The sequence below is a fragment of the Panthera uncia genome (assembly GCF_023721935.1).
Source record: "Panthera uncia isolate 11264 chromosome C1 unlocalized genomic scaffold, Puncia_PCG_1.0 HiC_scaffold_4, whole genome shotgun sequence".
In the NCBI taxonomy this organism is placed as follows: Eukaryota; Metazoa; Chordata; class Mammalia; order Carnivora; family Felidae; genus Panthera; species Panthera uncia.
Genome location: NW_026057585.1, coordinates 74,701,025 through 74,727,367, shown reverse-complemented (window position 1 = coordinate 74,727,367; position 26,343 = coordinate 74,701,025). Strand labels below are relative to the sequence as shown.

General features: G+C 42.1%; 1 protein-coding gene across 14 annotated transcripts in view; it reads left to right on the top strand.

Annotated features, from left to right (window-relative positions):
- MACF1 (microtubule actin crosslinking factor 1) overlaps positions 1 to 26,343 on the top strand; it is a 330,452-nt gene that overhangs the window by 291,752 nt on the left and 12,357 nt on the right. For 10 of the 14 annotated variants that reach the window (XM_049617439.1, XM_049617442.1, XM_049617438.1 and 7 more), the window contains 26 exons: positions 1,344 to 1,575; positions 2,191 to 2,417; positions 3,772 to 3,894; positions 3,988 to 4,089; positions 4,705 to 4,806; positions 4,896 to 5,069; positions 5,161 to 5,316; positions 5,461 to 5,658; positions 6,255 to 6,383; positions 7,062 to 7,235; positions 9,579 to 9,734; positions 9,839 to 10,045; positions 10,169 to 10,288; positions 10,944 to 11,113; positions 12,169 to 12,328; positions 13,136 to 13,330; positions 13,668 to 13,796; positions 14,917 to 15,060; positions 15,541 to 15,729; positions 16,453 to 16,573; positions 17,281 to 17,444; positions 18,833 to 18,995; positions 20,253 to 20,407; positions 21,273 to 21,347; positions 22,484 to 22,501; positions 25,516 to 25,633. In XM_049617439.1, coding sequence (XP_049473396.1) covers positions 1,344 to 1,575; positions 2,191 to 2,417; positions 3,772 to 3,894; positions 3,988 to 4,089; positions 4,705 to 4,806; positions 4,896 to 5,069; positions 5,161 to 5,316; positions 5,461 to 5,658; positions 6,255 to 6,383; positions 7,062 to 7,235; positions 9,579 to 9,734; positions 9,839 to 10,045; positions 10,169 to 10,288; positions 10,944 to 11,113; positions 12,169 to 12,328; positions 13,136 to 13,330; positions 13,668 to 13,796; positions 14,917 to 15,060; positions 15,541 to 15,729; positions 16,453 to 16,573; positions 17,281 to 17,444; positions 18,833 to 18,995; positions 20,253 to 20,407; positions 21,273 to 21,347; positions 22,484 to 22,501; positions 25,516 to 25,633 — 3,901 coding nt within the window. The remainder of the gene's footprint in view (positions 1 to 1,343; positions 1,576 to 2,190; positions 2,418 to 3,771; positions 3,895 to 3,987; positions 4,090 to 4,704; positions 4,807 to 4,895; positions 5,070 to 5,160; positions 5,317 to 5,460; positions 5,659 to 6,254; positions 6,384 to 7,061; positions 7,236 to 9,578; positions 9,735 to 9,838; positions 10,046 to 10,168; positions 10,289 to 10,943; positions 11,114 to 12,168; positions 12,329 to 13,135; positions 13,331 to 13,667; positions 13,797 to 14,916; positions 15,061 to 15,540; positions 15,730 to 16,452; positions 16,574 to 17,280; positions 17,445 to 18,832; positions 18,996 to 20,252; positions 20,408 to 21,272; positions 21,348 to 22,483; positions 22,502 to 25,515; positions 25,634 to 26,343) is intronic. The other 4 variants (XM_049617441.1, XM_049617440.1, XM_049617434.1 and 1 more) reach the window with 1 other exon arrangement.

The following is a 26,343-nucleotide window of genomic DNA, read 5'->3' as shown; positions in this document are numbered from 1 at the left end:
CAGCACGTTAGTTTTCTTACTCAAGAGGCCACCAGCTAGCTCTGGTGCAGAGAAAGATGCTTGAGTAGGGAGAAGTAAGAGCCAAAGAGAAACATAAACCACCAGCAGTGGAGTTTAAAGCATGTAACTACATACTTTTCAACTAATATATTGCTGTTAGTGGTATTTTTGTCATGTCTGGGTATTTTATTCCTATGTTTAGTGTCAATATTCTTGGTTAATATTTGTACTTACTCAAGTTTTTCCCCCCACCTTCCGTCCCATCTCTCACTCACATTGTGGAATGTGTTACTTTGTGTTGTTGCTGCCTGCTCCTGTCCTCCCCACATCGTCACATTTCATTGTTGTGTTGACCGCGCCCACCATTACAGATTGCAGAGGTAAGGTACCCACCCCTACTGGGATTAGGGGGTTCTTATGAAGCTGAGAATTGAGAAGATTTACCTTTAAGGAAATTGCCCTTTACTGTCGTGGAAGAAGTTTTATTAGTATGGTTTATTATGCCAGTCTCACTTGGGGCAAAACCTAAAAGTGAGGGAGCAGCGGGGAGTGATTTTGTCAAGGAAATCCCACTGTGTCTCCTGTGTAAGACACTAGAGTTAAGCTTCATTGCAATGAATCCAGAGTTGGTTTTAGAGAACTTCTTAAGGGGGCAAGAATATCTGCATTGCACCCTTTCCCCCTTCTCTGCTTCAGATTATAAATGAAAATTTTATAATTACAATCATGTTATTCACAGTACCTGAAAAGTGGGAAGGTAAATTGTTCTTTTAGAATAAGGATAGATTTGGCCTTCTTTAATTACCTTTCATCATGCCGACCTTTTCCTTTCTCACTATTACATATAGTGGGTTATTAAATTGCATGCCAGGATACTTTTAATCTCTAAGTCATGTGGCATATTGAGTTCCCCATCCATTTACACAGTTGGTAGAGGGCCTCTAACTTGTTGGTCTAATCTGTTGCATGCAGCTGTCATCTGAAATGTTGACACACTGACTCTCACCAGTTTCATGGTCTTGTCCCTTCCTTGTCACACTAGTTGGGATCGGGGAAGTACTATGACAGCACTAATGACTTGAGTCGATTTCTGGCATATTACTTGATATCTTTTTTTGTTTTGAAAATAAACGTTTACTTTCTTTTTTTGATGGGCCAGCACTGGTGTGCTATGCCCAAAGCAGCCTCTTAGGTAGACCTAACACTTGACAGCCATCGGGCTAAGCCGAATGCAAGTTACCAGAAAGAGTAGTAGATTCATAACCTGTTATTCCCTAACATTTCCCGCAGAAGTGTGATGAAGTAGTATTGCTGTGATGGCTAATGTTCCAACATCTGTTTAGTTCCATGATAAAATCGAGCCTATGTTGGAGACTCTGGAGAATCTCTCCTCTCGCCTGCGTATGCCACCGCTGATCCCTGCCGAAGTGGACAAGATCAGAGAGTGTGTCAGTGACAACAAGAGCGCCACCGTGGAGCTGGAAAAGCTTCAGCCTTCCTTTGAGGCCCTGAAGCGCCGTGGAGAAGAGCTCATTGCACGATCTCAGGGAGCCGACAAGGACTTGGCTGCAAAAGGTGCTTCATGAATCTAATTATTGTTAAAGAAAATCAGTAAATTCTAGGCTGTGCTTACTCCAGCATCCCACCAGATATACTTCACTGAATGTAAAGGCAGTCCCCAAGTAATTGGAAAGTCGTTTAGAATTCAGAACACATCTCCCCATTGAAACAAGATTACAATTGGTAGCTGGATTCCTAGGCCAGGAAACAGATGCTCTTTTAACCCCTAATATGAATTGCAGTGTCCAATGTGGGCGGAGCATAACTATCTTATAGAACATTTTCCATAGGAAACAGTGAGTTTGACACAGAACACTGGAAATAGAGTTCTCATCTCAGACCCTTTAGAAGTTAGGTCTTTTGCACTTGAGCAGTATCTTTGTATTAGATGATAACTCATTTCCATGCCATCTCTGTGATCTCTTTATGTGGGAGACCAACATAAGCAGAAAATACAAATGTTGAAATAATAATAGAACAAAGGTAAAAAACTATCCTTCAGGTTATAAATTTGTAGAGCTTTTTAAAGGATAATTTCAGGGGAAAATGTGAGAACTGGGTGAAATTTCTGATGAAGTGGATTCAAGTACTCAGAGAAGTCCCATTCATATCTGTTGTTTATTCCCTCAGAAATCCAGGACAAATTGGATCAGATGGTATTCTTCTGGGAGGACATCAAAGCTCGAGCTGAAGAACGAGAAATTAAGTTCCTTGATGTCCTTGAACTAGCAGAGAAGTTCTGGTATGACATGGCGGCTCTCTTGACCACTGTCAGAGACACCCAGGACATTGTCCATGACTTGGAAAGCCCAGGCATTGACCCATCTATAATCAAACAACAGGTTGAAGCTGCTGAGGTAACACAGAAACAAAACCTTGTCTTTTATGTGTTTGTCCTCTAGAAAATCACTTTATCCAAGTATATTGTGTTAACTGCTTACCCAGGCCTACTCCTTAAGAGGTTGTTGTTGTTGTTGTTGTTGTTGTTGTTGTTGTTGTTTGTTTAATAGGACTTTTTTCCACTTGAAAAAAATATGTGCTCGTTATAATAAAGATTTCTCTCTTCTTTATACATACAAGTTTCACCGCCTGGATACACTCCTACAACCTCTGTAATTTTGATATAGGGTAGTTCCATCACTCAAAAGTAATCTTTTTATCAATTTTAAACTTAATTCAAATTAGTAGAATGTGCTTTCTGATTTTAGTTCTTTCCATAGTGTATGTTATTTCTCAGGTAAATTTCTCTTTTCAAGTAAATTTCTTTAATGTAGAAAAATAGCAGATAGAAAAGAAAATCTGGATTCATCATCCAGAGATAACAATTGTTACTTTGACCTACCCTTTTCTAGTCTTTTTGGAGAGCCTAGTTTTTATGAAATGCATTTTTCATCTCATTTTGTCTCTTTAAGTAAAGTTCTGCCTATCTTGATATTTTGTCTTTTATTTCCGCCATTCTCCCCCCTCCCTGCCCCTGTCATTGCCAGTGCATGAACCAGTTTTTAGGATCTGGCACAGAACGGACTTTCTCCACAATTATACAGCCTAGCATTTCTATTATGTTAGTCTCTCAGCTCTGAAGTTGGTGACTTGTACTATATTATTTTAGCCTTGTTGATATACTTCCCCATGATAGACATCTGGCTGTAGATCATAATCTCCTTGGTGGGGGCGCCTGGCTGCGTCAGTCGGTTGAGCATCCGACTTCAGCTCAGGTCATGATCTCAAGGTTTTTGAGTTCAGGCACCATGTCGGGTGAGCTCAAGCCCCTCTCTGGGCTCTGCACTCTCTCTCCCTCTCTCTGCACTTTGTGGGATTCTCTCTCTCTCCTCCCTCCACTCAAGCATGTTCTCTCTCAAAAAAAAAAAAAAAAAAAAAAAAAAGAAAATCTCTGGCAGCTGGAAGGATAAACGTTCCATAAATTATTAAAGCTCATTAGACCTTTCCCAGACTATTTTTTATGTATTGTTATATATATAAATATATTACATATATACATATTGTGTGTGAGAGAGAAAGAGAAATAAATTGAGTCTGAAGTTTCACTGTTTATATATATAAGTGAAATATTAAGGACATTGAAAGGCTTCTGTGAAATTGACAGTTCTGTTCAACATCTGCTGTTGATGGGGGTATAAATTACATTTGCAAAGTTTGGGAAGTTCTGTTCTGCTTTCTGTTTTGGCTTATGATCTGTTCATTTACATGTAGACTATTAAGGAAGAGACAGATGGTCTGCATGAGGAGTTGGAATTTATTCGAATCCTTGGAGCAGATTTGATTTTTGCCTGTGGAGAAACTGAGAAGCCCGAAGTAAAGAAGAGCATTGATGAGGTATATGGAAAACTGGATAAGGAATTCAGATGAAACATTAGTGGACTCACACAGAAGAGGGTTTATTAATTAAAGAATCTGTTTTCCCCTCAGCTGAATAATGCATGGGAGAACTTAAACAAAACCTGGAAGGAGAGGCTAGAAAAGCTTGAGGATGCCATGCAAGCTGCTGTGCAGTATCAGGACACTCTTCAGGTGAGAGGCCACACAGTGACCACCATAGAAATAAGTTCCATGTTCTTTGTCATATTTTGGATCCAGCATCTGAGTGGATCACCTTTACAGGACTGGAGCATTTTCCAAACTAAGACAGTGCTGTTTTGATATTTCCAGCTGAAGCTTTCCACTCCTAGTGAGAAAAATACCTCCAAATTTCTACGATTCTTGCCATGCTCTTCATCATCATATTTATCCTCAAGGTGGCTGTACAGTGAAGCAGGCCTTATTGTGCAAGTCATTGCTTGCCAAAAGTTTCCAAAACCAAGTTACCTTGAAGCACAGCTTGGCACAGTAGTTTCACCACATCCTGAGCTTGCTAGGTGGCCATGACAAATACTCAACTGCTATTCACATTTAATTTTTCCAGAGTGTAATTTATTTTGGCCATTATCCTGATAACACTGGTTCTGTTCTTAAATCCCCATATCACTGGAATAAAGATCATTATCCCTTACCTCTGACCCCCACCTGAAAACACAGACATCACAAGGTACTTTAATTTTTGTCCACTTATGTCAGCAGAGGTAATGCTAATTCTCTCCCAACTCCTTGTGTTCTTTTGGTTTTTGACTGTTTGTATTTCTATCTTAGGCTATGTTTGACTGGCTAGATAACACTGTGATTAAGCTCTGCACCATGCCCCCTGTTGGCACGGACCTCAACACCGTTAAAGATCAGTTAAATGAAATGAAGGTTTGTAAATAGGAATGGCTTTTGAAGAAGAGTTGCTTTTTTGTTTCTAAAGATTTGGTTTGATGTTAACATTAGTATGTCTTTGGTAGGAGTTCAAAGTGGAAGTTTACCAGCAGCAAATTGAGATGGAGAAGCTCAATCACCAGGGTGAGCTGATGTTAAAGAAAGCTACTGATGAGACGGATAGAGACATTATCCGAGAACCGCTGACAGAACTCAAACACCTCTGGGAGAACCTGGGTGAAAAAATTGCCCACAGACAGGTGAGGCAGATGGTAGAGTGCATCAGTGGACAACTAGTTCCTTTTTTCTAATTTCCTGACCAACATTCCCTTTATGTCTTTTTCTGAATAGCACAAACTAGAAGGTGCTCTCCTGGCCCTTGGCCAGTTCCAGCATGCCTTAGAGGAACTGATGAGTTGGCTGACTCACACTGAGGAGTTGTTGGATGCTCAGAGACCAGTAAGCGGAGACCCAAAAGTCATTGAAGTTGAGCTCGCAAAACACCATGTAAGTGCCCTCAGTTTTCATCTCTAAGCCTGTTGCCTTGAGACCCAATATTGTCACCAGAAGCCTCTGGATATTGTGTGTACCGTTGGGAACCAGGCTTGATGATATCTGTGGAGCTAAGTTACATTGTTCAACATCTTTTAGGTTCTAAAAAATGATGTTCTGGCCCATCAAGCCACAGTAGAAACAGTCAACAAAGCTGGCAATGAGCTTCTTGAATCTAGTGCTGGAGATGACGCCAGCAGCCTAAGGAGCCGTTTGGAAACTATGAACCAATGCTGGGAGTCAGTGTTACAAAAAACAGAGGAGAGAGAACAGCAGCTTCAGTTGACATTGCAGCAGGTGCGTGTATTGTCCAAGTTAGGGAGGTGGAGCTGTGCACATAACATCGGAAGAAAGCCTGTCTGAGTCAGTGAAAGGAAAACAATATGGAGAATGTCTCACCAACCTTCCTTTCCCCACCCCAGCCCCTGCTCCATGTCTTAAGAAGATGGTTAATTCTGTGCTGGAACTTGTCTGGAAAGAATAGCTTTTGATTGAGTGATTCTTTTCAGATTTGTTTGTAGCCTTGTCTCTTTATTTACTATTCAAAGTTAGTTAGTAAATCTTTGCCATAACAAACCTTGCTCACAGATTCAGTTATTTCTTAAATCAAGTGAGGATCCCCCCATGTCCATGTTCAATAGTACTTCAGTCTGTTAATTGATTCATCAGGTTATATCAGACATCTATCATATATTACAGTGAAGTCCAAAGGATTCTGCTAGATTCCAAAAATAAGTAAGTATATTGGCCCCGTGCTAATCCAGCAACAGAACAACCCTGTGAGCAACCCAGAATTCCTCCCTCAGGATAGGTTCCTCATGTGGCCATTTAGGAAGTCTACTTTTGAAGCTGAGAATTGACTGCTGACCTTACTGATGTGTCTTTTCTCAAAGGCCCAGGGTTTCCACAGTGAAATTGAAGATTTTCTCTTGGAACTGACTAGAATGGAGACCCAACTCTCTGCATCTAAGCCCACAGGAGGACTTCCTGAAACTGCAAGGGAACAGCTTGATACACATATGGTAATGGAAGCTTCTTGAAGTTGAACATAATCCCCTACTCAGAACTTTCTGAATTCACAGACCTGTATGTATCTAGGAGTCTACAAAGCAGCACATTTTTACCGACAATATAGTATGACCTTAAGGATTACTGCTTTTTACGTGGGCTTTTAAGAGCCCCTACCACAGGCAGCAGTGGTGACAGGGAAGCTTGACTGGAAATACATTGGTGAGCTGTTGAATTTTGAGTTGGTCAGTCAGTTGGCATAAGAATATTGACTTGAAGGTGAGAGCATTAAGACAAATATGTTAACACGGATGTGTCTAAGAAAAGAGTGTTGAAGGGACTTCTAGAAATCGATAGATACTGTGACAATATTTTAAGAAAGGGGCTGAGAAAAAAAGGCAACGTAATTTCTAGGCAAATGTTTCAAGTAAAGGAGAAATAAATTATTGGGGTCTACTTTTGTGATCTCTGATCCTTAAGGAAATCTTCTTGATAACAAAATTATTTCAATTTTAGCAAAGAATGGTAGGATTCATTGCTCAGGAATTGAACTGAATCCAAAAGAAAGGGTTTTAATCAAGATGAGACCTTCCTGGACTTTTCCAACTGTGCTTATAAATCTGTGTGTGGGTGGCTTTCAGAGAATTGGCATTACCAATCCCTTTTTTGACTTTTTTTTCTTTTTTTGGTAGGAACTCTATTCCCAGCTCAAAGCCAAGGAAGAGACTTATAATCAACTGCTTGACAAGGGCAGGCTCATGCTTCTAAGCCGCGATGATTCTGGGTCTGGCTCAAAGACAGAACAGAGTGTAGCTCTCTTGGAACAGAAGTGGCATGTGGTCAGCAGTAAGATGGAAGAAAGAAAGGTATCACCACAAAATACAGTGTGTGATTATTGGGCTTGAGTAGTTTGCTTGACCATCGCATGTAATTACTATCTAGTTTCTGTGAAGATTTTTCGGAGACCATTATATAGTACCAGAAGTTGCAGAACTGGTTATCGTTTTTGATTTAATCGTTTTTGTACTAATCAAGCTATCTTTCCTGATGTTAAATTTCTATTTTGCATCCGTATCAAGTTGCATTGATGGTACTGGTTTCTGCCAATATTTGCTTTTGTCGTTCATTCCTTTTTTTGCCTTTACCAGTTGAGACATATGAGGCTGTTAACTGCTGAGTGATGGACTTATAACTCATAGTAATCACTGATCTGTGTTCCTACTGAAAAACAAGGTCATGTTGGAGTCACTGGCTTGGGATTGGGAGGGTGGGAACAGAACATGCAGGGAGTTGGGCTAATATTCTCCACAGGAATTTGGCAGTGTGCAAATAATTTTACTAAAAAAATCAGAAGAGTAAATTTTGTGACCTTTTCCCACTCTTCTTCAGAAATCAAATTCTCTTCAAAAGAAAAGTGATCAGGGATCAAGGCCTCACAACATTGTTTTTTATGAGTACCAAATTTCGGAGTATTACTCAGCACAGAGTTTCTGTACTGGGCAGATCTAATGTAAAATATGTGTTCAAATCTGTTGGCCATATCCATTCAACAGTTACTAAGCATGTATGTGCCAGGCACTGTGCTAGCTATATAGTGGAAGCAAAGGCATGAACCCTATCATTGTGAAATTTAATGGACAGAAGTATTCACACATATAAATGGATACTTTGAGAGTACCATTAATTTCCTAGAATTTCTTTAGTGTGAGATCTGGTAATTCTGTTATATGAAGAATGACCAGAGACACTGAGTGTGGGGCTGTGTTCTAATTCTTTGACAGACTGTCATCTAATTTCTGCAGAATGCAGAACTAAGACTAATTAAAGAAACTGAGGCAGATTCTGGCTCCTAATCAAGAAATTTCTATGTTTTCCCATCAATGGAGCAAGTTGCCTCAAGATATACTTACCCATCATTGGTGGAACTGGTCAAACAAGGGCTTGGTGTCAGGGATAGTTATTTCTGATTTTGCAAGGACTTTACATTTTAGTATCACTAATATTCTGTAGTAAGTGTGTATGGTGCTATATTAAGGAATAAATAGATAAAATGATGTGGAAAGATTTCCTGTTACCTAGGAACTTGCAATATTATTAATTTCTAAGCATTTCTGTAATAAATTTGAGGTAGATTTTATTTTTCTCTTGGTTTGTTTAGATTAGGTCTGTACGTTTTTGTAACATTGATAATAGTGTTTTTCTGTGTTACAAAAGTGACTTGAAAATACAAAGAAAAATAAAAACCTGTACAGTATATATAACTCAGTTAACAATAACATTTGTAGTGTACATCTTGGGTTTCTATGAATATCTTAGATATATTCATTTTTAGCAACCTGTCATTATTACATGCCTGCCTGCTAAATGGACCAGGGACAGAGGCCATCACCTACATGTTGTGGGTAGAGCTTCTCTGGAGCTCGTAGACTCTGGAATTGGGGTGCATTTTTGGGCAGTGGACATGCCCTGAATGAGCCATTGTTTTTGCCATTCTGATTTAGAGCAGTGTCTAAAAATTTGTATCTAGTGTCACATTTTTGCTTAGAATATTATGGCCTTTTTTTTCCCCCTCACCTTTTCTGCCTGTAGCTTAAAAATGAGCTTCAGGGACACCTGGCTGGCTCAATTGGTAGAACACGACTCTTGATCTCAGGGTCATAAGTTCAAGTCCCACGTTGGGCCTAGAGCTTCCTTAAAAAAATAAAAATAAAAAAAGAATGAGCTTCAGCCTCACATTTTCAGATGCCATATTTTCTGAAAACACTTAAATAGAGCAATGCAGTGACCATCATTTTTACAGTAAAGTGCTTTTCATTCAGTTGTTTTTATACTGGAAAAAGTATATCAAAGGGAAGTGAGGCTTTGCCCAGAACAAGTTGCAGACCCTGCAGCTGTCACCGCTGAAGGATCTGTTCCCTTACACTTACTGAATAGCTCTATCCCTGTTCTTTAATGTCCCAGGAAGTGGGGAATGGCAGAGAAAGCAACTTTGCTGCAAATTGTGCTCTTTCCTTTTTGTACATAGTTGTTTTGGCTTCAGACACTAACGTTAAATTGCCCCCTTGTTTGTAAACAGGGCATGTTTGGAGGTTAAGTGAGGCTTCCTCTTTAGAGATCATTTTATTTAGTGTACAATTCACGCCTTTGTCCTGGAAACTACAATTCCTGAATTTGGCACTTTCTCTTTTTGTGTTTTAATTAAAATTCAGTCAAAGCTGGAAGAGGCCCTCAACCTGGCAACAGAATTCCAGAATTCCCTGCAAGAGTTCATCAATTGGCTCACTCTAGCAGAGCAAAATCTCAACATCGCCTCTCCTCCCAGCCTGATTCTAAACACTGTCCTCTCCCAGATAGAGGAGCACAAGGTAACTGTGACATTACAATGTCGCCTGCCTTTTGAGGGGACTAGCTGAGAAAGAAGCTCCTCTATCTTATCTTCAGTTTAAAAAGAGCTATGTTTTCCCCTCAGGTGTTTGCTAATGAGGTCAATGCTCATCGAGACCAGATAATTGAACTGGATCAAACCGGGAATCAGTTAAAGTTCCTTAGCCAAAAACAGGATGTTGTTCTGATCAAGAATTTGCTGGTCAGCGTCCAGTCTCGATGGGAGAAGGTTGTCCAGCGGTCTATTGAAAGAGGGCGATCACTGGATGATGCCAGGAAGAGGGCAAAACAAGTAAGTTAGGAAAGAAAGCTACCAATTTCTTGAACAATCTTGGGCTGCATGTGTAGAGCCTCTGGTATGATTTACATGAAAGTGTAGCTTGCATATTCATTCTTACTTTTTATATAATTGCAGTTCCATGAAGCTTGGAAAAAACTGATTGATTGGCTAGAAGATGCAGAGAGTCACCTGGACTCAGAGCTGGAGATATCCAATGACCCGGACAAAATTAAACTCCAGCTTTCTAAGCATAAGGTAAAGCAGTTCATGGCTCTTAGGTCCTGACCTTGGTATTCACTGAAGTTTGCAAAAAATGGAAATCAGAGCTAGTAAAAAAAAAAAAAAAATTGGTTAATGTTGAAAAATCAAGATGATGAAGCTAGCTGTTTTGTATCTACATAGGGTCTAACCATAAAAACCACTCATTTAAATAACTGTTCAAACAAAGTGATTGTGGGAGTAACCAGTTAAAACAACAAGCTTTTAGAAATTTTTGTGCACTGCTACATGTAGTATAAACAAAAATTTATAAATTTCTCTTTCTTTCTTTCTTTTTTTTTTTTTTTTTTAAGTTTATTTATTTTGAGAGAGAGATAGAGACCGGGGTACAGGCAGAGAGAGAGAGGGAGACAGAATCCCAAGCAGGCTCCATGGTGTCAGCACAGAGCCCAATGTAGGTCTCAATCTCATTAATCGTGCGATCATTATCTGAACCGAAATCAAGAATCAGATGCTTAACCGAATAGGCCACCCAGGCGCACCCAAAAGTTTTAAATTTCTCGAGGATAAGCTGTTGTTAACTCAAGAAGTAGTGACATCCATTACCAACCTGAATACTGAAAAATTTTCTTTGTTCCAAATCAAGACGTCATCTTTTAGTGTGGATTCTTTCTGTTCTCTTTGGAAACAGGAATTTCAGAAAACCCTTGGCGGCAAACAGCCTGTGTATGATACCACAATTCGAACTGGCAGAGCCCTGAAAGAAAAGACTTTGCTTCCTGATGACACTCAGAAACTTGACAATTTACTGGGAGAAGTCAGAGACAAATGGGATACTGTTTGTGGCAAGTCTGTGGAGAGGTGAGTACGAACATTTGCTTTGTGGGTCTGTATGTCATCCTGAAACTAACAAAGACTGTTAATTGCCATAAAATGGCAATAAAGCTAATGCATCAATAACAGGTTTTGTAGCATCTCAATATCTCTGGTTCATTCAACGCAAGTTGTGAAGTTGAATAAAATGTATTAAAATTCTCATTTTAAACTTGAACCTTACCGTATTAGCAAGAAGGCCATAAACTGAAGCCAATAGCAACAGAAGATTAGTAACTACACTTCTCTGTCAGTGACTAAGTTGTGACACTGATGGCTGTGTCAGTGAGTTCTCTCACTGTCAGGCACTGAGCAAAGCCTCTGCACATAGCACTTCGTGTAACCATTGTAATACCTGCCCTTGACAGGGCAATCACTAATGAGCATGTGCCAAAAAGGGGCTACTAATCACTTAATCCACCTGACAGCCACTGAGGCGGGCTCTGTTATTCCCATTTTACACATGAGGAAACTATCATAAAGAGGGTTTTTAACTCCCCCAAGGTCACTCAGCTACTAAGCAGCAGAGCTGGGATTTGAAGCTTTTGAGTTTGGTTCCATAAGTTGTACTCCTGTCCCTGTGTGCCCACTATGCTATGCTAAGTATTAGGATATCTTTATATTGTGCTCCACAATTTTTTGGATGAGGTGACTGAGGTTCACAGAGGTGAAGAGAAAGCCCAGGGTCACACAACTCCTGACTCAGACCGTGGCTGAAACTGTCCTCCTCCACCTGAGTGGTGTAAGGTGATTAGCACAGAACTTGGGGCATTAGGGTGTATCCATATATATAACCATTGGACTCCTAAGATGCCAGAAGGGTATCTGCACTTGTTTCCTGTACTAAATCCATTCTAGAGAGCAGTTTGGTTCAAAATGTCTAGGCATAGCTCTTCATCACTGTTTATCTGTTTTGAACCAGCCCAGCATGGAGGGCCCTGTCTCTGTAGAGTGCAAGCAGTGTTCCCTTCAGCAGTCAGAACTGTGAGCCAGTCAAAGAAAAGGGATCCCCCAAAACAGTGAGGTTTGTGTGCTTCTCTCAGGCAGCACAAGTTGGAGGAGGCCCTGCTGTTTTCGGGTCAGTTCATGGATGCTCTGCAGGCCTTGGTCGACTGGCTGTACAAGGTGGAGCCGCAGCTGGCCGAGGACCAGCCCGTGCACGGGGACCTCGACCTGGTCATGAACCTCATGGACGCCCATAAGGTGAGGGGCGGGAGCTGCGCCGCGTGGAGGCAGAGCCCTGGGTTCCTCCGCCTAAGCAGGCCTCCTGCTCCGACTCACCATCCAGGGGAGAAAGGAAGTCTGGAAGAGCCTGTGTCTCTGCTTGTCAGAGAGACCACTCCTCGCTCCGTGTGTATCGCTGGGATTCTGCATCAGTCACAAAGGATTCGCCAACATTGCTTTGATTTGGATTTGGTGATGTGTACAATTTGTCTTGGGGTTCCCCCCTTCTTGTTTGTACCTCTCAGTTGAGTCACACAATGAATTTAAATTCAGGAGCCCCTCAAGATACCCATTTCCACTGACTCCTACAATGAAAATGAGTTCTTTTCTGAGCTATCCTTGACCCTCGCTAGCCCAGCACCTTGCACAGTGGTATTTAGTGTAATCTACACCTGTCATGTTGACCTCCATTATATCCTCTTGTTTTAGCACAAAGCATTCAGCTTTACTCGAATTTACAACAAACTCTTATTATGTGCATGGCAGAATGTGTTCTTACTTAACTCCCACAATTCTGGAAATCTTGCTGTAACGTTACAACTGTTTTACAAGTTAGGAAACCGGGACTCCAGGTAAACAGCTTACCCAGAGCCACACCACTCATCTTGAGAGCCACCTCTTCTGATGGTTCTTTCTTACACATTGTCCTGCCTCCCTCTGCATAAAAGACACACGACTAGCACCTACCAAGGACAACTGGACTGAACGATTCCCTTTCTCTGTGGTTTGACGTCATGGGTTCAGAACATTTCTCAGCAAACTAATTATTCTGTTTTTCTTTTCTAGGTTTTCCAGAAGGAACTGGGAAAGCGAACAGGAACCGTTCAGGTACTGAAGCGGTCAGGCCGAGAGTTGATTGAGAATAGCCGTGATGACACCACATGGGTGAAAGGGCAGCTCCAGGAATTGAGCACTCGCTGGGACACTGTGTGTAAGCTCTCCGTCTCCAAACAAAGCCGACTGGAGCAGGCCTTAAAACAGGTTAGAGACTTTTTTGGCGACAACCCAAGGGAGAGGATCCTAGCAGATTCATTCTCATTTCTTTATCAGGATCAGTTCCACCCAGTCTCGAATGTAAAGCCAAACATTGATCTTCTGAATGTTCTACAAGATTTTAATGTTCACTCATATTAGAGAAAAAAATTAATTTGGTTTTTAAAGATCTACAAATGAAAGATGACCTTTGTGGGGCCTTGATAGGGTCATCAGTGCCTGTGACACACAAAGGCGTTCAGGCCCGACCCTTTCTCTGACATTACCCCAGTGTCCAGGACCTTGGCTGCAGAGAGGCTCAATCTGCTGTGCTTGGTTATTTCAGGCGGAAGAGTTTCGGGACACAGTCCACATGCTGTTGGAGTGGCTTTCTGAAGCAGAGCAAACGCTTCGTTTTCGGGGAGCACTTCCTGATGACACGGAGGCCCTGCAGTCTCTCATTGACACCCATAAGGTAATCCAGCCCCAGGGTGCAGTGACCCATGCTACCCACCAGGGTGAGGGCTGCCCCCTGCTTTTTGGGAATTTCCAACCTCACGTGCAAAGGACTGGAACCAGAATGGGTCCAGATTATTGGTTTGGCAGGAATGAAAGGGAAAGGACTAGTGGGTTTTTTGACACCTTAAACGTCATTCATTTGTTTTTACAAAAGTAATGTGTATTGGTTGTAAACAAGTGAAAACAGCGTGGTATCATATAAAGAAAAATGTGGGCTGTACCACCCCCTAGAATCCTCACCTGCACACAGCTTCATTTGCCTTTACTCACATTACCAGCGTCAGACACTGGACCTCTTACCAAGCTCTATATAGAATATATATATCCAGAATATGATGCAGTCTTGAGGGCCACGGTCTGTCCTAATAAAGTGGGAAATTAATCAGGAGATTTTGATTTGGGCTTTATATGTGGTATTCTGTTGCAGATTTTTTTTTTTTTCAGTATTTTTTAAATATCCATAGTGTTTTATAGTTGTCATTTGTCTAAGACTGTATTGTTTATATGCATGGAAATGAATAAAAACAGGATTTTTTTTTTTTTTTTTTGAAGAAAAACTAAGAATAGGAAGAGGGTCATGCCTGGTGTGGGATAGGAGGTACCTTTCTGGGTCCCTATACTTTGTCATCTGTAGCAGAGAAAGTCATTTTTTAAATTTATTTGTTGATGCTTATTTATTTATTTTGAGAGAGTGAAAGCATGCTAGCGAGCATGAGTGGGAGAGCGGCAGAGAGAGAATCCCAAGCAGGCTCCACACTGTCAGTGCAGAGCCCAACACAGGACTTGATCTCACAAATTGCGAGATCATGACCTGAGCCAAAATAGAATCGGATGCTTAACCGACTGAGTCACCCAGGAGCCCTGAGAAAGTCATTCTTGTGTAAACCCTTCACCTTTTCACCTCTTTCAGAACTGGGAACAAAGTGCCAGAGACACCCAAATGCAGGCTTGAGGTCTGTGTTAACACATAGAGGAGGGAAAAATGCATTGAAATCTTTTCCCCCTCACAGGGTAAACTAACAGTGCTGCTAGAGTAGATTTCTCAAGTTTTTGTTTTCAAATCTTTTTTGTTCAAGGAGTTCATGAAGAAAGTGGAAGAAAAGCGAGTGGATGTTAACGCAGCAGTAGCAATGGGAGAAGCCATCCTGGCTGTGTGCCATCCTGATTGCATCACTACCATCAAGCACTGGATCACTATCATCCGAGCTCGCTTTGAGGAGGTGGGTTCCTGGTTGCAGAGGGGACAGCACGTGCCCCATGAAGTGGGTTTCTGGTGAGAAAATGCTACTGAGCTTTCCCCACCCACCCCCAGATAAGGATTCTTTTCACCCACCATGAATATGTCGGTAAGAATTAAGTTAACGTTTTAGTCATGACTGTTTTCTTGGTAATGAGCAGCATTCTGAGAGAATAGCGCTGGTGTAGTGATGGTTTCAGTGATGAATTCCAGTGGACATGGTTTGGTATTTTTCCTTCCTTCCCGAGAAGTCCTGTGTTTAATAGGATATTCATACCAGATTTGCTTCCAGGAGTGCTGATTGCTCATTCCAGCTCTGTCACTAGAGTAAGAGTGAGGCCTCTGGAGTATTTGAGTGTTCTTCCCCCTTAAAGTCATTGTTAGGATCAGACGGAAGAAAAAACTTTGGAAACAAAGGATGTGCTTGACTGAGAGAGGCAATGGATTTTCTTTCTCTCCCTAGGTCCTGACGTGGGCTAAGCAGCACCAGCAGCGTCTTGAAACAGCCCTGTCAGAACTGGTGGCTAATGCCGAGCTCTTGGAAGAACTTCTGGCGTGGATCCAGTGGGCCGAGACCACCCTCATTCAGAGGGACCAGGAGCCGATCCCTCAGAACATCGACCGAGTTAAAGCCCTCATTGCCGAACATCAGGTATTGTCACCATGTCATGTGGCCGCGGTGTTTCCTGTGTTGCTCATGGAGCCCGTTTCCTTTGCCCTGTGTGTTTGTTTTTAAATGGCTGCTTATCATATTCATACAGATTTAGCAGCTTAAAACAACACACACTTACTCTCTTGCAGTTTCCATGGGGCAGGAGTCTGGGCCTGAGTTAGCTGGGTCTCCTTAGGATCTTACCAGGCCAAAATCTAGATGTCAGCCCCAGCTGCAAGTTCTCACCCAGGCTCATTCAGTTGTTGGCAGAATCTGATTCCTTGTGGTTATAGGACCAGGTCTCCATGTTCTTGCTGGCTGTCAGCCAAGAGTCACCATTAGCTCCCAGAGGCTGCCCTCAGGTCTCAGCCACCTGGCACGCTCACAGCATGGCAGCCTATGTCTTCACAGCCACCAGCAGGAGAGGGTCTCCTAGGTCCTTCTTTGGTATCCTGTGTGGCATTCATTGCTCTGACTTCCTGGTTTTCCTCACTCAGCTGTGAGCTCCTTGGAGTCAGAAGCCATGTCTTATCTCTTCAGGTTTCCCATACCTGATGAAGTAAGTGCCTTGCTCAGTTGTTTCTTGAAAGGAGTGAGACAGTGTACAAAGGCATCTGTGAATTGGTCTGTCCATCATGAGCTTGGGCTTTGTGAGTGAAGTTGCCTGATTCTGTCTCAGTCCAAGAAAACTCTTTAACTCTTTTCCCTGTTTGTGTCTGACAGATGTTTATGGAGGAAATGACTCGCAAACAGCCTGATGTGGACCGGGTCACCAAGACGTACAAAAGGAAGAATATAGAGCCTGCTCACACGCCTTTCATCGAGAAATCCCGCAGCGGCAGCAGTATGTTTCTAGCCTCCTGTGTTAGGGTGTTTCCTTCCTGCTATTTGAAGATGACCACTTTCCAAGTCCCTATCAAAAAACTTCTTTTTGGGGCGCCTGGCTGGCTCAATCAGTAGAACGTGTGACTCTTGATCTCAGGGTTGTGAGTTCAAGCCCCACATTGGTTGTGGAGCCTACTTTAAAATCAAATCAAAACAAAAAACTTCCCCATTTTTTCAAAAACTGTATTTTGAAATGTATTTTAAAATGTTTTTTTGAAACTCACTTTTTGTATACCAACATGCAGTAACTGTATTCCATTTTCTTGGACTGGCATAATTTTGAAGTGGTTGAGCAGATTCTACTGCAGTGGCCTTTCCAGTATTTTGGTCATCAGTGCTAGCTGTTTACGTTTGTCTTGTGTTAATTTAATTAAAAGATAAATCTGCTCCTCTAGAGCCACTGCTTTTTTTGGTTGAGTTGACATTTCCTCAGTTCGCTGAGGACAGAATTGATTTGAAGATATGAAGTAAGTACTTGTTGGCTGGGAGGGAAGATCAATAGTTTTGAAATGAGCAGTCCTAATACATGAATATTGCCCATATTTTTTTTCGCATTTACTGACCGGATACCATTTTAAGGGTCTCCTAAGTTAACACATATGGCACTTTCTCTCTGTGAACTGACAAAAGCAGCTTTTCTAATCTCGTAGTTATTTTTCCTTTTAGGGAAGTCCTTGAGTCAGTCCACCCCTCCTCCCATGCCAATCCTTTCACAGTCTGAAGCGAAAAATCCACGAATCAACCAGCTGTCTGCCCGCTGGCAGCAGGTGTGGCTGCTAGCACTGGAGCGGCAGCGGAAGCTGAACGATGCCTTGGATAGACTGGAAGAGGTAAGGCCCTGCCAAGCATCCTTTCCTGGAGGGAGGTGACTTAACCTTCTGAGGCCCTCTTACTATGTGTACCTTGACCTACTTCTCTAGAAGGAGAGGACAGACCAGGGTGAGCCAGTACTGTGTCCTTCAGGCCCCCTAGGAGAAAAGCTCATGGGTGAGGAGACCACTCACAACAGAGTAGGTCATACATAGCACCTAGCTGTGGAAGGCAAGCAAGCAAGTGACCAGCCAGTCCATGAGGCTCTGGTCTGTGATGCGACCCTTCTCAGCACCTGGCTGTGGTCAAGAATCAGAAGCAGAACTTGGCTGAGTTACTTCCAGGTGTGCAGCTTATCACACTAACAACCATTATTGGGCCCTTTATGTAAAGGTGTAAGTTACACAATTAGGAAACAAGGGTAACTTTTATGACCTTGTGATTTCTCTGAATATTCACTAATGATGAAGAGCAAATCTATTTTGAAGTATCATTAACACCAACCTAAAAAAATCTAGTACTACACTTCCTAATTTCTAAAACAAACCTCTAATATCTTCTATATTTTTTTTATTTGTGCCTGTCAAAGCAGCTATGCCCGGAAGTGAGTGTTCTGTGTTTTTTGTTGTTATTTCTGTAGGTCAGTTGAGTTTTAAGCATATTTGGTTTTTGGCTTTTTCTTTTTTCCCTATTCCTTCCAACTTTGGAGTTTGAATGACCAGGGGGAGAACGGCTGCCCTGTCTCAGTCATTCTGAGTCTGTCTCACCAACGTAGTCCGAGCAGCTAAACCTCGCCTTGCCCACTGCTCAGGCCTGCTGTCCTCTGCCAAAGCCAAATATTTCACATGGAGGTCAGACGGGCAGTTTGCCCCCTCTGGCACCATTCCAAAGAAACATGCTTGCTGCACGCACGGGTTGGATTCTTAATGCTTCCAGCCAGAACTCAAATTTTCTCATCTCAGAAAATGATGGGAAACATGAGCCTTCCGACCCGGGCCTCAGTGTGACCACAGTTCTTTTCAAAATCACATAAGTGAGGAGTGCTAAGGACTTCTCTTCTGGGATAGAATCCATTCCCTTACATCTGAGAAGGTGATCCTTCGAAAAGTGCAAAGGGAAAGCAAGGCTGGTTCCACCCATTCTTGTTCCGCGTGCTCCATATTTTCCATGGTGGTTGTTCAGTTACCGTTCCTCTCACTGCTCCACTATACCACAGCTCATGTAAACAATCACAGCTTTAAGTGAAGGACCCAGATTGTGCCTTCACAAAGAGCACACGGATGTCATTGTTGATGCCCCTCCGGAAGGCCTGCATGGCTTTACTGAATGTCTGAAAGTTTTGGTATGCTCCGGGCAGATTTGAGAGCCAAAAGAATAAATCGTGTTGACACCTATGATTTCTCTCTAGTTGAAGGAATTTGCCAACTTTGACTTCGATGTCTGGAGGAAAAAGTATATGCGTTGGATGAATCACAAAAAATCTCGGGTGATGGATTTCTTCCGGCGAATTGACAAGGACCAGGACGGGAAGATAACACGTCAGGAGTTTATTGATGGCATTCTAGCATCCAGTGAGTTCACTCATACTTCCAAACATGGGTCACATCTGCATTCCTTGCACTTGGCAGAAGCAAGCGATATTCTGGCTAAAGAGTCTCTGAAGTTAAAGCAGTAGGGTTAGGGAGGAAGTAATGTAACTGCTTATTATTAAAATTGGCCTATCATTTTGATGGAAAGAAGAATTTCATTTTGCTGGAATAAAAAAAAAAAAGGTCTTGTTGACACAGAGTGGCAAGTAAAACCTGTTTGAGGTGTAGATTAAAGAGCCAACTTTTGTGAATGATGAGGTTCTAAGTAAAGTGTTTGAAATTCAAAATTTTTCATAATACCAGTTTCTGACATCTGTATGCAGCTTACAAAATACATGATCTCAATTATTTTTAGCAAGAGAAAGAATTGAGGCATAAAGTAGCTAGGTGACTTGCCAGGGCCACAGAGCACATCTCACAGCTGTGCAACTTTACATGGGTGGCCAAGGAAGGCCTGTCTGCAGAGGTGATATTTAAGGGAAGAGAGGCAAAGGGAACAGCAGGTTCCAAGCGCTGAGGTGGGCATGAACTTGGCATGTTCTAGGAATAGAAAGATTAATGTGGTTGGGCTGTCATGATCTAGGGGAGTGGTAAGAGATGAAGTTGGAAAGGTCAAGAGCAGCCAACTCATGCAGGGCCTGGTAGGCCCTGGGTGAAGAGAGCAGATCTGACCTCTGATCCTAGAGGCAGCAGGACAGTGGGAAACCACCAGAGGTTTTTCACCTGAGGGACCTATCTGATTCACATTTTAATAAATCACCCTGGCTACTGTAAATATTCACACTTCTTTGGGAAGCAGTTTTTCAAGAGCCTAAGGTAGTTGTCTAAACAGAAAAAAAACTTCATCCTAGTCCACATTGTCACTATTCTGAAATAATCAAAGTATCCAGCAGTAGTGGAGCAGATAAGTAAATTCTCATGGTGGATGGTAGGCCTGTGGGTAGTTGTAATATCACATCTTTCAATATACCTGAAATATTGCCTTTTTTTCTTTCTTTTCTTTTTTTCTTTTGAGTGGGGGAGGAGGGAGTCTATAATCAAAACACTAAAAACTTAACAGTAAGTAGTCTCTGGGTACTGTGTCTTTATAACATTATATCTTCTAAGTGGGCATATATTATTTTTGAGCAAAAAGCAAGACATAAATGTTTTTTCTTTCAAGAAGTATTTATATGTCCTCCAGCAAGCCAAGTAAGCACTGTTCTTTAAAATGTTCCAAATGTGATTGCTTTTCTCCAGAGTTTCCTACCACCAAGTTAGAGATGACTGCTGTCGCTGACATTTTTGACCGAGATGGAGATGGCTACATCGATTACTATGAATTCGTGGCTGCTCTGCATCCCAACAAGGATGCTTACCGCCCAACAACCGACGCAGATAAAATTGAAGACGAGGTATGGGAAATAACTGTATTTTGAGCACATGTTTGACCATAGTGGTTGGGTGCAATGACCATATCAGCCCTGTGACTTAACTGTCACAAGATCATTATTTGGAGTCCTGTTTGGCAAATTCCCATTTGGAGGATGATTCCCCAGAGTATCTCTGGCTGTTGAGCTCTCTCTTTCGGTCTAGATGACTTTTTACTCAAATGAGTCACATCTGTGGTTCCTCCCATGTTCACAGACTTACCACACCCATTCCAGTTCACAGACACCATGTTGCCTAGAACAAGTCCTCTCTCAGTCCTGGGCATTCTATGTCAGTATCCAGGAGCATGTGGTCTTCAAATAAGGCATTTAAGGAGTAAAATGTGAAGTAATGTTTAACACGGTGTATACCAACCAACCTTTCTGCCTAGTTAAAAATTTTCTCCATGTTGAAAATCTCATCCATCACATTGAAAATAGCAAATTCATTAGTAACACATGGAGGTCTCAGGATTTATTGATCCTAGAAAAGGAGAGGTTAGTGGGGCAGGTCTTGGGTATGGCCTGGAACACCCCAGGACTAACCTCTGGGGACTCTGAGGCTCCTAGGTTTAAATTTAAAACAGTTCATAGTTTGCTGTACTTGGTTTGATTTTGATGCATGCATATTAGCACATTTCTCTGAAGGAACTTGGAAACAAATGTATGACCAACAAATGTGTGACATGTATTAATTTGGAATAAAGGATAAATGCATGTATCAAAAATCTAAAATATCTAAAAGAGAACAAATAGCTTTCTGTTTACATGTAAAAATCTTTGTTTCTCTGAAGAGGAAGTCTTGTTTTACCCCTCACACTTTTCTTTTTTTGTTGTTCACAACCAATAGGTCACAAGACAAGTGGCTCAGTGCAAATGTGCAAAAAGGTTTCAGGTGGAGCAGATTGGAGAGAATAAATATCGGGTAAGGAAGAAAAAACTAGTCCTTTGTGGTAGTTGTTCCTCCTATATGGTCCTTCCAGGTGAAAGTAACCTGGCACACAGCTGACCTGATGGTCCCACCTTCCCTCTACCAACGCTTGGAGGACCAGAGCCAGTAGGACTTAAGATGTGGTCACTCTCTGTAGGTTCTAGAGGTCAGGTGTCCTGCTGGGCTAAGCTTAGTGCCCTACATAGTCCCATCTGAAAAATAGCGTCATATTTAGCTAACAGGCTTGTACTTGAGTTCCAGTATAGGAGACATATCGAAGTTCTCTCTTTTGCTGACCAAAGTCTTTAGGGAAATGGAGACACTTGTTCCATAAGATGAGGCAACAATTACCTGAAGACTGACGGATTACCCCAAAGTGCTGAGCATTGTGAGCCTGAGTGGCTCCCGAGCTCAGAGGTGGCTGGAGGAACTCTGTCAAGGTCCCAAAGGATGCTCTGTCTGCTCTGAGCTGATGCACTAAGGGGACGCCAGCCTCAGTAGTCTTCCCTGGAAGGCTGTGCTGAGTGTGGACGTAATTGACCATGAATGATGCTGTGTTCTAGCTTCTTTTGGGACCTGGCTTGGGGCATAGGAGGGATCTGAAACAGCACTTCTAAATATATTCAGCTTATCTGGATTCTCTGAAGTCCTAAGGAGAATCTAGGATTGGTAAAGAGGGTTCAGATTGTACAGCTTTTTGTACTGAGTTAGAAACAGGGAATCTAGGTTCCATCAGTATGTTAAAGTGTCTTCCAAGTACACCAAAACCACCCTGGGCTGCTCTTTAGCTGGCAAGTGTTGGGTGATTGTGCTTTGGATCCAGTCCAGGGCATCTAGTTAATAAAACTTTAAGCAATCTTGTGCTTGCTTATTGCTTTTTATTTTCTTGTTGTTGTTTTTTTAATGCCTTTGAGAGACATGAATTAACAAGAGCAATAGAGTGGAAAAGTTAGGTCTTAATTAATTCGTAAAGCCACGCCCCTGTGGCAGGAGCTCTCGAAGAATATGCTTGAAGACTGGTAACGTGATTGCATGATTTTTGTTCCTTAGTGTTAATTTGACAAAATGTTCTCTGTTTTTTTTTTTTTTTTTTCTTCTATTTCCTCCATCCTTTACTCTTTTGTCTATAGTTCTTCCTCGGCAATCAGGTACAGTGTGCCTTGCAACATTCTCCTCGGTGGAAATGGTCTGTGTAGCTCGTGCTGCCTGTTCTTTGCTGTGGGGAGAGGACATAATCTGAAGCATGCCTGGGTCACATCTGGTTGTCTTACCAAGTGGAGAAACTACTAACAGGGCTGATATTGTAAAGCTGTCTTAGCAACAGGATAGAAGTACGTTATTTTTTAAAGGAGATGAAATTTTCCATTTAAAATTAGATTGGCTAAAAATGGTATTATGCTGGACTGAGTTTGAAGTAATGTGATTCAGGGGAATTTGAAGCTGTGGTATCGATCCAACGTGCTTCTAAAAGCAACCAGGTCTTATACTTCTGTTTTGGAAATCAGAATACCAAACAGCACAGTTCTGATTTATACCAGTCTTTTGACAGTTAACACAAATTTTATAATGTACAATAAATCAAAAAAGTCTTGGGGTACTTAAGTACTCCATCCATTTAAAGGCCTTATTAATATTTACTTGTATTTACATGTTTTATAATTATAAGGTGCCTGAGAGCTATAGTGTAGCAGTCATGATTGGCCATAGCCTCAAGTGTGCTGATTATGTCCAGCCAGCCAAAATCTCAGGGATCAAATTAGACTTGCAAGAAAAGATTAAATGCTTTTGACTCCGCTTGGTAATTCTAACCATACAGATCTTTTGAGGGCTCTGGGGTCCTGTGCCTTCAAATGGAAGGAAGTTGCATGGGTAAAGTCTGTCTTGTGATATGAAATCAGAACCACTAAGAGTTTATTTGAGGCCTTCAGTCAATATTAGGTTCTAGGTATTGCAACAGTCATTCACTCCAATAACATTCTGGGCCAGTGGGAAGAACAGAGGATAGAAAGAAACTGGGTTTAAAATGTCATTGCATGAAAGTGCCAAGTCATACCTAAAAGTTGTACCTGTTTGCTAATAACCTGCACACACAGCCGGCGGGTCCTTGAAGTGGCAGTGACCTCCTCCTCTACTGCTCCACTGACAGTAAGGGTCAGACGAGTTAGCTCCAATATTGGAAACAGAGTCCTGGAGTTCATTTTGTGCATGAGGCACCTGAGACCCAAAGGATCCCATGCTGATAGTCACACAGCTAGTGTCAGAGCCACTGCAAGAACCCAGGTCACTGTAAGGGATTTTCCAGTGAAGAGAGGGAAACAAGTTACTGTCACCCCAAGACATTTCTGGGGCCTCTGCCTCACTGCCCAGCTTTGCCAGGTTTGCACAGCTCCCCATTTTTAGAGCTGCTATGGCCCCTTCTACTACTCTGGCCTCAACTCCCCCCCCTCCCCCCCCCCAGCCACTTTTGCTACTGGCTTGGATCAAACCCCCTTTTCCTTACAGCTCAGCAGAAACAAGTTAGAATCTTTCAGAGAGCACTTCAGAAAAAAAAAATAAGGACAAAAGAGGAATGAGTCAAATGAAGTAATTCTAAGCACTGACAGATAAAGTACAGGGCACAGTACTAATAGAAGGATAAGGTACTTCTTGGAGTCCCTTCCTGACTCGCTGTGGAGGATGTAGTGGCCCTTACTTCCTCCCTCTCCTCACCGAGCCAGAGAGAACCCCGACTAGTGACTCTGGCGTCACTGCTCTTGGTTGTGGTGGGATTCTCCATTCCTCTTGCGGTGCCTCCCGTTTCTTCTGCTGGGCCAGCTGATGAGGGAGGCACCCTCAGAGGCCCAAGAGGCAGCTTCCTTCCCAGGACAGGACGTTTATTCCCTCACATCTCTGGGCACCCATTTCAGTGCTTTTTATATTACACCATGCTGTTGCTGTGGTCACTCTGTATCAAATCTTAACAACTGTAGATGAGAGATACAGTCATTCGAAAATGGAGTCATTTTCAAAGTAAAGGATTGGGGAGGGGGGTAATACTTTTTCAGTCACCTTGCTGCCTATATAAACAGTGCACTTGAGCCAGTGCAGAGTAATACAGAGAATTACTGCAAATATATTAATTTTCAGGGAGGTTGGTTATGTGTCTTTCTCAAACATCCTTTCTGGCATTTTCAATTTTTATGCCTTGTTTCAAAGTTGTGGTTCTCCTTTATAAATTTAAAAATGTAAATTAACTAATTAGTCCCTTCACTCCCCCGCCCCCACCCCAACCCCAGCATTCTCCTTGAATTAAATAATTTTAGGAATGCTATTTCTCCAACCAAATGTTTGATTTTTGTTTTGGGATTTCCACATGATTCTCTTTTGTTGCCTCTTATTTTAGGAAGAGGGTAATTTATTATGCAGTAGGAAACTCCATATGTTAACGGGGCTAAGAAATAGGGATGTTAGGTGAGGAAAGAGGAAAAAATAAATATCAGAAAGTCATACTTGTCTTAATCTCTGAAATTGATTGTTGAATACTATATAATCATGGTAGATTAAAATTTTATTTTCTTCAACTAAATTTTTTAGTAAAATTCTATAATCATTTGTTTAGCTGAAGAAACTTTTCTGCTTGGTGACCTCACAATTAGAGAATATAGAGGGCTTATTTCTGAAAACCTTGTGTGGAAAATCAGTTTTCCTTCTAAGCTCGTAATAATGATGGCTTTGCAAGGGTTTCCTTAAGGCTTGAAATAGTATTTGCTGTTCTTCATTTACCTTTTGAGCGCACTGTATTCAGAAGTTGACATATACTTTATGTCTACCATTTATGAAAGCAAACTAACGTAACAAAGAATTTTACTACTGGGTTTTAATTTGGGCAGAATGTTTAAAAGAACCGAGGTAAGCTAACATTTGTCCATCCTCTGCCCTGCCCCACAGTAGAGGCATGACTACCAAAAGCTAACTTGATCCCAAGAGAAAGACACTGGTCTTTACCTTGATATCTCAGCTGTTCCATGTTTTAAATTCTTTTGTGAAAAATGCCAAATAGTTAAAATTCTCCTGCAGACTGTCAAACTGTCATGTGTCATGTCTGAATACAGTCTGCTCTGGGAAGAAGGCCTCGGCCTGCTCTAGGACACAGTCACTCATCACTGTCCCCTTGGTCCTGCAGTTCGGAGACTCTCAGCAGCTGCGGCTGGTCCGCATCCTGCGCAGCACAGTGATGGTCCGAGTTGGTGGAGGATGGATGGCCCTGGATGAATTTTTAGTGAAAAATGATCCCTGCCGAGGTAAGGAACCTTCCTGAGCATAAATTACACATTAGGTACTCCCTCACCGCTGATCTTTATCTTTCATGCTTACACAAAGTGTTGCTAGTGGGTCTGTTTGGGTTTTACTTTGTTAAGCTACCTAGATGTCACTCCACCAGCACAGACTGGAACTTGAGGGTGCCTGAGTAGACCAAGAAGAGAAAGCAGGAGAGGTGGATGCTGTCAGAGGAGACAGGTTTTGAGATACAGTAACAAGAATTAGGAATTTATTGGCATCTTCCAGTGTTTCGGTTTGAGCCGTTAAATTAACACTAGCCTGGAAAGGAGCCTAATGAAGCCTCTGAAGTTCCTGGTTAGTGCTCCTGATTCCTATGCCGGAAACTCGGGGAGGGTGTTGGGCTCCTCCCATGCAGGGAAGGACTGCATCTCCCATGGCTAGGAGAGGGGATAATGAACACCTAGCCCTCAGCGCAGATGCTTCTAAGACAGGTGATCACTGAAGCAAGACCCTGGGATGCTGAACTTGAAAGGGTGGGCATGCCAGCCCAAAGGCAAAAGAAGATGGGAAATTTCATGCGAACGATGGCAGCTGCAGCTACAGGCATGTGAGGGCTGCGACAGAGGAGAGGGGATCAGGTTCTGGTGGCTAAACCCTCTTCAACTGCGGCCTTTCCCTTTTCCTGCTGGCCAAGCTGCATGTGGGTATACAGGAGGCTCCTCCACTGTCT